Source organism: Cynocephalus volans, chromosome 11, assembly GCF_027409185.1.
Source record: "Cynocephalus volans isolate mCynVol1 chromosome 11, mCynVol1.pri, whole genome shotgun sequence".
Taxonomy (NCBI): domain Eukaryota; kingdom Metazoa; phylum Chordata; class Mammalia; order Dermoptera; family Cynocephalidae; genus Cynocephalus; species Cynocephalus volans.
Window position 1 is genome coordinate 61,756,490 of NC_084470.1, and position 12,055 is coordinate 61,768,544.

The window sequence follows — 12,055 nt, forward strand, 5'->3', positions numbered from 1 at the left end:
TGGCTGACTTCTAAGGAGGGGTTGGACCTGGACGGCCTTCTCTGTGTTTGCTCCCCTTGGCCACTGGGGGGTGCCAGAGATGCGGGGTTCCGCGGTCCGGAGTGACTTCCCGGTCTGGTGCGGGGCCAAGGGTAAACCAGCCTGGCGCTAGACAACATGGCGGGGTTCAGGCAGTCCTGGGGAGAAGGAGGCAGTCCCCGTACCGGTGGACATGTGCCGCATGCCCCAGGCCAGACGAGAAACGATAAGGGTGCCTCAGCCCCCTGAGCCTTAGATGTGTTCAGCTGGAGTGTCCACCCATACATGGGACAGGCCACCAGCCTCTGCCAGCACCAGCCTCTGACAGCCTACTGGTGACCAAATAGCTGGGATTCTCCCCTCCCCGCCCCGCAGCTCTTTGCCAGCCTCTGGCGATTATCGGGAAGTCCCTCCCTAAACCACGCCTAAGGCTCACAGTGGGTTGCTAGAGGGAGCCTCAGACCTGGAACTGCCCTGGGAGGCGCACGGAGGTCCTGATACCAGGCCTAGTGGCAGCCACCTCTCCCAGGTCCCTGCTTCTCTTAGGTGAGTGTCCTATAGCCCTGCCCACAGCCCTCTGCAGGACAGGATAGAGTGGGATGGCCCCTGCCCTCTGGCATTTCAAGACCACTGATCTGGAACCCTGGCTGGCACCCTGGCATCCCAGGGCTTTTGAGTCCATTGGAAAGGGCTTCTGTATGTACCACTGAGTCCCAAGCTCTGGAGGGATAGATCTGGCCCCAGGAGTGCTGGCCCTGGAGCGGTGGCCCACCCTCCCCCATAGCTCCACTGAGTCAGCCCAGTAACCATGCCAGGTCCAGCCAGCTGACAGTGGGAGGAGCAGGCCATACCCAGATAGTATTCTTGACTGGGAGGAGCCAGAGTGGGAAGGAAGAGATTCTCCTTTCACTTTCCCTATTACCTCAGGACACACTGGAGAGTGGGAGAGGATAGGCAGCCAGACTCTTCCTTGCCCAGAGTGGGCAGACTAGACCTTGCACTAGTGACTGGAGAAAGGGGTGTAACTAGGGTATAGAGAGCTGGTTTGGGTCTGGGGCTGGGAATGAGTTCAATGTAGGCAAGGAGAAATGGTGGGAGACCACCAAAGGGCAAATCCAGGGTGGGGCAGGTTGGTGCTGTGCAGGCCAGGTGAGGTGTGGAGGCCATGGAGACCTAAAGGCCCCCTCTGTGCCCAGGACAGCCATGGCTCCAAAGCGCAAGCCCTCGGTGCAGACTGGGGGCCCTGAGAAGAAGGGGCGGCAAGGAACAGGGGAGGAGAACAGCTTCCACTCCACCGCTGAGGCCCTCAGAGCTGCACCTGCAGAGAAGTGCATAATCCGCGTGGACCCTGCATGTCCACTCAGCCACAACTCAGGGGTCCAGGTGAGCTGCAGTCCCCAGTCAGGCCTGGAGCCTGCTTCCTCATAAGCACGAACACATCCAAACCTGTTCCTCTCCCATTTGGGGCTCAATTCTGGCCATGTAGCTCAAGGCCCCCAAGTAAGTTCCAGAGCAAGGCCATCTTCTCCCAAGACCCCAAAGGTCAGGTCAGGGCTCTGCCCCATCAGGTCCAGGTAGGTCATGTCTGCTTTCAGACCCTAGGCAGGCCTCCCTCCACCACACTTAAGGAAGGACTCTACTCCTCTCAATCTCCTCAAGGCTAGCCTGTGTCCTCTCAAACCAACCTCTCAGGCCAGAGCCATATCCCCCTCAGATTCCCCCACCCAGGACACAGCTGTGTCCTCCCAGAATCCCACCCCACCCCCATTCCAGGGTTTAGTCATGTCCTCTCAGACTACATCCCCTAGGACAGAACCATGACCCCCCCAAGCCTCCCAAGACTCCCCAGCGCAGTTGGACTCCTGTCCCCATCAGACAGACCCCTGTCAGTGTGTAGTCAGTGGCCAGCCCCAGCAGCCTGGCCCACTCCACTCTGGCCCAGGTGCATGAAGACTACGACTGCACCCTGAACCAGACTGACATCAAGAGTAATAGCAACAAGTTCTACATCATCCAGCTGCTGCAAGAGGGCAGCCACCTCTTCTGCTGGAACCGCTGGGGCCGCGTGGTGAGTGCCCCACCCACCTGTGCCCGCCTCCTCTCCACCTCTTCCTGCTCAGCACATGCTCCCCAGGGTCCCCAGAAGGCCAGAGTTGCTGACTGTCCCCTCCTTCACCTCCAACTGTCCAGAGGCACTCGGCACAGGGTCTGGCCCCGCACAGAGGCCAGCAAATGTTTATGGTGGGTACTGTGGTGGACACACCCCTGAAGGCTGTTGCTTGCAGGGAGAAACAGGCCAGTCAAAGATCAAACATTTCACACGGCTAGAAGATGCAAAGAAGGACTTTGAGAAGAAATTTCAGGAAAAGACCAAGAACAACTGGGCAGAGCGGGACCACTTCGTGGCCCACCCCGGCAAATACACACTTATCGAAGTGCAGGGAGAGGACGATGCCCAGGAGGCTGTGGTGAAGGTGAAGTGGCCAGGGAGGGTATGTGGGCCCTAGGATGGAGGGGACTGGTTGGAAGGACCAGCCAGATGGGCTCTGCCAGCATCCATCTTTGCAACCTCAGGCACAGATCTCCCCAGTCTGGCCAATCTCTGTCTAATGCTGTGTTCTGCTCCAAGTGGGGGTGCCCTGCCCAGCCACTCCTGCCCATGTGTACCCTCTATCCCCAGGTGGATGGAGGCCCAGTGAGGACAGTGGCTAAGCAAGTGCGACCCTGCTCCCTGGACCCAGCCACACAGCAGCTCATCACCAACATCTTCAGCGAGGAGATGTTCAAGAATGCCATGGCCCTCATGAACCTGGGTGAGGGTTGACAGGCAGGTTGGCAGGGGCCCCAGGGTGGTAGGGCTGCAGGGTTTCAGGGCTGAGTCTCCCCACTCCCCTGTCCCCCAGATGTGAAGAAGATGCCCTTGGGAAAGTTGAGCAAGCAGCAGATTGCACGGGGCTTCGAGGCCTTGGAGGCATTGGAGGTGGCCCTGAAAGCCCCCACAGATGGTGGCCAAAGCCTGGAGGAGCTGTCCTCCCACTTCTACACTGTCATCCCACACAACTTTGGCCGCAGCCGGCCCCCACCCATCAACTCCCCCGAGCTTCTGCAGGCCAAGAAGGACATGCTGCTGGTGAGGGCTGGCAAGTGGGCAGCAAGCGATGGGGTCACCAAACAGACAGACTGGACAAGGGATATGAGGGACAGATGGCTGAGAAGGCCCAGAGGGATGGACTGTGATGGGCAGGCTGAAGGACAAGGGAGGGGATGGCCAGACAGGTAGGTGGAGTGGGGGGTGGACAGGTGGACAAACAGGTGAGGTGGCTGTGGTACCAGTCTTGTGGGAGAGGGGAGGGGAGGCCCAGAGGTCAAATGGGTAGACGAGCTGCTGGTGCCCATCATCAGGTGCTGGCAGACATCGAGCTGGCCCAGACATTGCAGGCAGCCCCTGAGGAGGAGAAGATAGTGGAGGAGGTTCCACACCCTCTGGACCGAAACTACCAGCTTCTCAACTGCCAGCTCCAGCTGCTGGACTCTGGGGCACCTGAGTACAAGGTGAGCTTGGCCTCGCAGAGGAGCTGGGCTCATAGTGGGCACATGCACTTTGCCCACCTGCCCTCAGCTTTCTCTCCCTGTGTCTCTGGGGCTTGGAGAGCTCTGGGATGAGGGGGACAAAAGGGGGGGTCATCCATGAGTCCCCCACCCTTGGCACCCAGCCTCTGCTCTCCCCACAGGTGATACAGACCTACTTAGAAAAGACTGGCAGCACCCACGGGTGCCCTACCCTTCAACATGCTTGGAAAGTGAACCGAAAAGGGGAGGTAAGGGAGATTCCCCCCAACCCCCTATCCCATCACTACCCTGTCCCTTAGGGAGATAACCTTGGCTTATCAACTCCTTAGGGAGCCAACTTAGCCACTCCGACCAATTTCCACCAGGCCATGAGGTGTGTGTGAGTGACCAGAGAGAGGGGCCCTAGGCCTCGGTCATACCATCTGAGCAGCAGGGACAGGTGCCTGAACCCTCAGGTGGCATGACTCTCCCATTTCCCACCTCCTCCCCTGCTCAGGGAGACAGGTTTCAGGCCCACTCCAAGCTGGGTAATCGAAAGCTTCTGTGGCATGGCACCAATGTGGCTGTGGTGGCCGCCATCCTCACCAGCGGGCTCCGCATCATGCCACATTCCGGTGGCCGCGTTGGCAAGGGCATCTACTTTGCCTCGGAGAACAGCAAGTCAGCTGGCTATGGTGAGGGGCCCCTCTGGGCCAAGCCCTGAAGGTACTAATGTGGAGTGGGCCAGTCTTTGCCCACTGGAAACTCATGATCGATCGGGAGAGGAGCCCTTAAATGGCTACTGATCAGAGTCTTCAATGGAGTATCCTGTGGCTTGGCACAGCTCAGAGGAGGTGCATGTGGTCAAGCATGGCTTCCTGGAGGAGGTAATGCAGATAGGATGAACACACCAAACAGACCCAGGAAAGGGTGAAAGAGAAACTTTCAAGGCAAGAGAATGGGCACAGAGGCCAGGAGACTGCAGCTGGTCAGGACTTCCAAGCCCTTCCCGACTCTGAAGCTTAGAGCAATGCCTGATGGGGGCAGGGTGTGTTGAGGACCTGAGACAATCAAGAGGGCCTTATCCAGAGAGTGATGGACAGCCCAGCTGGACTTGTATATAGCAGGATCTCAGTGGCTGCAGCTGTGGAGAAGGTGGCAGAGGCCAGAGGCCGCAGGGAGGCCGTACTCTCATCCAAGCTGATGTGACAGGCACCCAGCCTAGGGCTGTGGAGGTGTGAGGGCAGAGAATCCAGGAGAGAGGTGTGTAGGAGGTGGGACAGCAGCATAGGAGAACAGGTCAAAGGTGTCTCCAGTGACTTTCAAGTTTCTGGCCGGGAGCATCCTCCCTGAAGTGACCTCCCTGGACTGGCTCCTCAGTTCAGTCTGACCCCATCATTGGAGGCCACCACCACCCACCCATCCAAGAGAGTGAGGTCCAGGGATTCATCCAAAGACAGGTGGAGCTGAAGTTCTAGGATGTCTGAGGTTTCCCAAGACCCTGGGGTCCACCAGGAGGGCAGAGAAGCCTAAGAGTGGCTGGGGGGGCTTCAGGGGAGCCAGAGCAAGGGGGAGGTCCCAGGGGAGGGGACAAAAGATGTCAGTAGCAAAGTCAGCAGAGCAGGCCAGGAAGAAAAGCCCCCTCCCTAGGTTTAGTCACTGGGAGGCCATTACTAACCTTGGTGAGGACGGCAGTGGGTGCAGAGGCTTGGCTTGGGGAGCCAGGAGTGAGGGAGGGAGCCAGATGAGGTGGGAAGGAGCAGGCAGGGACAAGGATGGTGTTTTAAGGCTGGAGGACAGTGAGCACTTTTCTGGGCTGGGTAGCAAAACCAGAGGAGATAACATGGCAGCAGAGAGGGCCCCAGGAGTCAGGCAGGACACTGAGCTACCACAGCTGAGCCTGCCTGTGTCCTCCAGTTTCTGGCATGCACTGCGGGGCCCACCATATCGGCTACATGTTCCTGGGCGAGGTGGCATTGGGAAAAGAGTACCACATCACCACTGACAATCCCAACTTGAAGTGTCCGCCCCCCAGCTTCGACAGTGTCATCGCCCAAGGCCTCACAGAGCCTGGTGAGTCCCAGGAAATTGGACGGGCCTGAGGATAGAGGTAGAGCTAAGATAGGGCACTGGGACATTTTCAGAGAGGAGGTGAACAGGGAAGGGTGTGGAGAGGGACAAAAAGAAGCAGTCTTCCTCACTGTAGTCATTCACTTTGTCATTCAACAAACATCCACTGATTCAACAAATCATTCCTGGCCATCCAAAGAGAGGTGTCATTGGCTGAGCACTGGAGGACGAGTAGGAGTTTCCCAGAGAGAAATGTGGGAGGATATTTCAGGCTGAAGGCCCAGCCCAGGCACTGGCTTGGAGGTCGGCAAACTGGGAATCAGCAGGTGTTCCCTGTGGCAGAAATGGAGCACATAGCGGGCAGGGCTTACTAGTAAGGCACCCATGGCCCTTGCTATGCCCTGCAGATCCAACCCAGGACACCGAACTGGAGCTGGATGGCCAGCGAGTGGTGGTGCCCCAGGGCCACCCCATCCCCTGCCCAGAGTTCAGCAGCTCCAGATTCTCCCAGAGCGAGTATCTCATCTACCAGGAGAGCCAGTGTTGCCTGCGCTACCTTCTGGAGGTTCGCCTCTGAGCTGCCTGCCCTGCCCTGCCCTCTAGGGTCCTGCTAGGGGCTGGACCATGATCTTCAATCTTCCTGCCCATCCCTGGTACCCCCATATCACCCCTTCTTTTTTTGTGTGTGGTTTTTAAGAATACAATACAGTGTTATTACTATAGTCACCATGTTGTACAATAGACCTCTTGAATTTATTCTTTCTGCCTGCCTGAAATTTTGTATCCTTTGACCCACATCTCCCAATCCCTGGTAACCACTATTCTGCTCTCTACTTCTATGAGTTTAACTTTTTTAGATTCCACATATAAGTGAAATCGTTTGGCATTTGTCTTTCTGTACCTGGCTTATTTCACTTAGCATAACATCCTCCAGTTTCATCCACGTTGTTGCAAATGGCAGGATTTCCTTCTTTTTTTAAGGCTGAATAGTATTCCACTGTGTACATATACCATATTTTCTTTGTCTGTTCATCTGTTGATGGACACTTAGGTTGATTCCATATCATGTCTATTATGAACAAAGCTGCAATGAACACGGGAGTACAGATATCTCTTTAACATACTGATTTCATATCCTTTGGATATATACCCAGAAGAAGGATTGCTAGATCCCATGTCATCCCTTCTTGCCAGGCCCTTCTGTGTTCCAGACAGCAATCCCCCTTCTCTCCAATCCCTGTTAGTCCTGGCCTAGCTGCGGCCCCAGAGTCTTGCCTCCTAAGGTGATGGGCGTGGTGGGGGGCTTATTACTGGGATGCACATGCAGCAATGTACCCAAAGCCATGTGGTTAGAGTGCACAGGCTCAGAGGAGGTTGGATCCCACATCCACCCAGGCTGCCACCTTGACCCAAACTATGTCTGAGAGGCGTGGTCACCAAGGCAAGCTAAACTTCAGGTGTGTGCAGGCAGGTATATTAAACATGGTGTTTTCTCACCCTAGCCTCAGCTTGTGTTTGCCAGGACTGCACCAGGCCTGGGCCTCCCTTGTCTCCATGGTGACCCAGCACGTAGCAGTTCCAGCCCCACTCCAGGGAGCAGGCACTCACACGAGTTGATGTGGGTCTCACACACACACACCCTGCCTACCCTGGCTCATCACTGCAACCATCTGCCTCCTCTAAAGGGAACCCTCACCATCAACTCAACTATTTGTCATTTGAGAACCCACCTGGTAATCCTGTCCTTTGGCCCATATATTGCCAGGTGAATTAAGTATGCCACACGTCTTGGCACCAGACATCCCTGTGCATCTTATATGTGAACATTACAAACAAGTTGAACACATGTCAAAGGGGCACAGCTCTGCAATCATGAAAGGAGGCTATTCAGGCAGGAATGCCAGCTATCACCCCTGGTAACCCTATCCGCAGGTGAGGTGCAGGTGCTAGAGAGCAGGGCAGGATCCAGTCTAGGTTCATACATTGCATTTAGTTGTGTCTCAGTCTCCTTTAATCTGAAATGTTCTCAGTCTTTATTTTCTTTCATAACTTTGATATTCTTGACACTCTTGAGAGTACAGGCCAGTTTTATAAAATGTCTCAGTTTGAGTTTGATGTGTTGTCATGATTAGATTCAGGTGTTGCATGGGCAGGAACATGACATAAATGATGTGCCCTCAGTGAACTATATCGGGAGGGACATGTCCCATTCTTGGTTATGTTAATTAACTTTGGTCACTTAATTGAGGCGGTGTCCACTAGGTTTCTCCACTGTAAAGCTACCATTCCTCCCCTCTATAATTAATCAGTACTCTGTGGGAAAATAGCCAGGGTGGGTAGGATGTGTGTGTGTGTGAGGCATAGACGTCCCATTCCTCACCAACTTTCACCCGCTAGCTTTATTATCTATTGATGATATTTACCTGAAATCAATTACCTGAATCAACTTTTTCTAAGATGGATGCAAATGGTAATTATCCAATTCCATCATTTCTTTTATATTTATTAATAAATATTCTCCTTTATTATCAGTGTAGATTCATGGATTCTTATTTTATTCAATGGGTTATAATCCTTTACTGCCATTATTTATTTTTATTTTCAAATTGTCCCAAATTTGGCCAGCCGGAGGTCATTTCTGTGTCCCCATCGTTTTTTGAGCACTTCCTTACTTTCTGGCATCACAAGATGATCCAGGTTCATCTTGTACGAACCTGGAACCAGCCATCTCTCCAAGTAGCCTTGGTTCCCTGGAGCAGAAAATGTTTACAATCCAAGATCTGGGCAGTAGACGTGCTCTTTGGTAGAATGCCATTGTTTTTAAGTCCTTTCAGCAAAGAGAGCTAGGAAACATGTAGACATAAATATATAACAAACAAACAAACAAAATCTATATCTACTTCTCTAGTTCCAAACACCACAGAGTTCCTCCTTTCTTCCCCAATTCCATATGTCCTCCCTTCTCAAACAGTAAAAAACCTGTTTCTATCAACATCAATATATTTACTTATTTGCTTGATTGATCCTACACAAAAAGGAGTTTCAGAATTGCTATACCCATACCATGGTGAAACACAAACTTTCTAAGTCGAGCTCAAGAGTTATTTAATCTTATTCAAGATTACCTTTTAGTCTTTAGACTGAGGGTCACTGTTCAAAGTAACAGTTTGAACACAGGTTCAAACGTTACCTGGATTAGTTCCTTGTTTCTCCCCAGTGTGGTTATGTTAATCATTTAAAATACAGGTAGGTTCATTTGTTTCTGTTTATATTCACTTTTAGGGTTTTTTCCCCATCTTTGTTAATTTATTGTTTTTAATATGTAGATCATTAACATAGTTTCAAAGGCCAAACTATCAAAGGTGCACTCAGATGAGTCATCCTATCCCTTTCACTACATTCCCACTCACCTGCTGGAGGGAGCCAGCTTCATTACTTTCTGGCTTATCCTTCCTGTGTTTCTTTTGCAGCACACACACACACACACACACACACACACACACACACACACACCGAAGTATTTTAGTTTTTAATACTTCCTGTGTTTCTTTTGCAGTACACACACACACACACACACACACACACACACACACACACACACACACACACCGAAGTATTTTAGTTTTTAATACTTCCTGTGTTTCTTTTGCAGTACACACACACACACACACACACACACACACACACACACACACACCGAAGTATTTTAGTTTTTAATACTTCCTGTGTTTCTTTTGCAGTACACACACACACACACACACACACACACACACACACACCGAAGTATTTTAGTTTTTAAGACTTCCTGTGTTTCTTTTGCAGTACACACACACACACACACACACACACACACACACACACACACACCCCGAAGTATTTTAGGGAGCCAGCTTCATTACTTTCTGGCTTATCCTTCCTGTGTTTCTTTTGCAGTACACACACACACACACACACCGAAGTATTTTAGTTTTTAATTTGTTTTAATGATTTTGGAGGGAGTATGCACTCTCCAGTCCCCCATAGACCCCATCCCTTCCTTGTTGCCTTCCCCAGTCCACTTTTCTACTTTGCTACTCCCACCTGGCCCCACAAACTCTCCCCAGGCCCTGGTGGCTCAGGGGCTGTCCCAGGCCTGCAAGCCTGTTTGGGCAGGGAAAAGAGAAAGGAGGAGTTGGCCTTTCCCCTTCCTCTGAACCCAAACCTCAAAAATCCAGCTTCACCTTCTTGAGGGAAACGTCCATATTCAAGTTATGGCCAAGTACAGGAAGGGTGTCTGTGTGGACAGAGCTCTAGAAAGCACCTGGGTTCCCGGTCCAACTCAGGTGTGCGATCTAGGTAGGACACATTCCTCCCCTCTCTGGGCCCCAGTTTGCTCATTTGAATAATGGAGAATTGGGCTGGGACCCTTCAAATTCCAGAATGAAATGAGTCAAACCAGTAGGTCCATGCCCTGACTCTACCATCTAGTTCTGTACCAATGCTGACTGCCTGCCTGTGATGGGTTCTAGGAGCACAGGCACAAGCAAGACCCAGACAAGGTCCCTGCTCTCATGGAGCTTACATTCTAGTAAAAGAGGCTCTAAACAAACATGTGCACACATATGGAATATAATAACAGGTGGGGAAAGTTCCAGGAGAGGAAATAAAGCAGGGTGAAAGGATTAGAGTGATGGTAAGGTGGAATGATTTTAGAAAAGATGGTCAATGAGGGCCTCTCTCAAGTAGAGAGCTGAGTTAAGTGACAGAGCAAGCCATGGACAGATCTGAGGGAAGAGTGTTTTGGCAGAGGGGATGGCAAGTGCAAAGATGTTGAGGTGGAAACAGGCCTGACAGGTGGGAGGAACAGCAAGATGATTGCTGTGGCTGCAAGTACAGTGGGCAAGTAGGAGGGTGAACTCAGAGAGGTAGGGAAAAGGCAGATAATGGAGGCCAACTCACGGCACAGAGAAGCTGAGATTCTGTTCTGATAACGGGAAGCTCTTGGAGGGATGAGAGCAGGGTCATAACCCGATCTGATTCATTTTTAGAAGGATCCACTTCAGCTGCTGTGTGGAAAGTGGACTGTAGGGTATTTGTCAGTCAAGATCCACTCAGCAAAACAGAAATCACCCTAGGTATATCAGATAAGGACTTTTTGATACAGAGAAAGAACTGAACTACCAAACAAGATAATGAGGCAATCCAGAGATTAGCAACAGCAGGAAGTCACCACCACCCTAAGGCTGGGGGGATAATGGAAGGAAATGGTGTTCTGATCCCCAGAGGCCAGGGTCACCCTGCAGGAGCCAGAACCATGAAGGGGTCTGCCTGGAGAGAGCCAGAACTATGGGAAGAGAGGCCGTCTTCCACAGAGGTAGATCCAGAGCCCCAGGCTGAACATTTGAGAGAAAATGTCCTGGCTTCTTCTCTCCTCCCACTCTCCAGTCTTCTGCTACTAACTGCCATTGGCTGAACATGCCCAAAGCCAGTTGGTAAAGGAGCCTGGAAGTATAGTTCCTAGGAAGGCAGAGTAGCACTGGGGAAGGGTTGAGAATGGATCTGAGGGTGAACAGACAAATGGCCAGCACCAGGTACAGGAGCAGAGGCCAGGAGACCAGTTAGAAGGATGCTGAATGATCCAGGTAAGAGGTGGTGGTGGCCAGGACAAGGGTAGTAGTGTTGGTAGTAAGAAATGGTTGGATTCTGGAGAACTTGATGGATTGGTTATGGGACATGGGGGAAAGGAAGGCCTCCTGCAGTGGAGTTTACTAAGATGGAGAAGACTCTGGGAGGAGCAGGTTAGGGAGGGGTCAAAAGTCATGGTTCTCTTCTGGACACAAGAAGTTTGAGATGCCATTAGTTGAAGTACTGGGGGAGATGTTGAAGAGGCAGCTGGGTATCCAAGTCTGGGTTTCAAGGGAGAGAAAGATACAAATGCAAGCTATTGGTATAGATGGGGTTTTGCCATGGGACCGAGTGACTTCACCTGGGGGCATGCGCACCACTGAGTTACACAGCTTTGCCTGAACAACCACCTTGGGGTGAGGGCGGATGCCATACACTCATTGGCTAGGATTGGGTTTTGTGCCTAATGGGGAAAATGGAGGATGGGGATCTTGCTCAACCAAACTCTGCAGGTCCTGAAAATTGGGGATGGACAATTCAGGGTGCTCTTACCAGAACTTGTTTGCTAGCAGCAAAACAACAAACAGCAGTTGCCTCCTCTCATTTATTCCACACACTATCATGGAGCACCTATCTGTACCACGTTTATATGGGCTGAGCACTTACCACGTGGCATGGCCTGTGATTTTCCCTCACTTTCCCAGTCTCCTTTCTTTCCGAGACAACTAGCCTTCCTGGGTCTTCCTAAGGGTCTTCCTGCGTCTAGGTTGCAAGCCAGTGCCTGCTGGGGGCCCCAGGCACTTCCACAGCAGAG

General features: G+C 52.1%; 1 protein-coding gene across 3 annotated transcripts; it reads left to right on the plus strand.

Moving 5' to 3' along the window:
• The first annotated feature begins 453 nt into the window (after nt 1–453).
• On the plus strand, nt 454–6,359 carry PARP3 (poly(ADP-ribose) polymerase family member 3). Of its 3 annotated transcripts, none has more exons than XM_063114175.1 (11): nt 454–564; nt 1,215–1,401; nt 1,961–2,086; nt 2,304–2,492; nt 2,699–2,831; nt 2,922–3,148; nt 3,421–3,570; nt 3,750–3,836; nt 4,085–4,262; nt 5,485–5,640; nt 6,045–6,359. In XM_063114175.1, exons 2-11 carry the CDS (start codon nt 1,222–1,224, stop codon nt 6,212–6,214), a joined length of 1,596 nt encoding a protein of 531 aa, XP_062970245.1. In that variant the 5' UTR covers nt 454–564; nt 1,215–1,221; the 3' UTR covers nt 6,215–6,359. The 3 variants fall into 3 exon arrangements, with proteins under 3 accessions (XP_062970245.1, XP_062970246.1, XP_062970247.1); XM_063114176.1 differs by having other exon boundaries at nt 1,220–1,401; XM_063114177.1 differs by lacking the exons at nt 4,085–4,262; nt 5,485–5,640.
• Nucleotides 6,360–12,055: the final 5,696 nt, after the last annotated feature.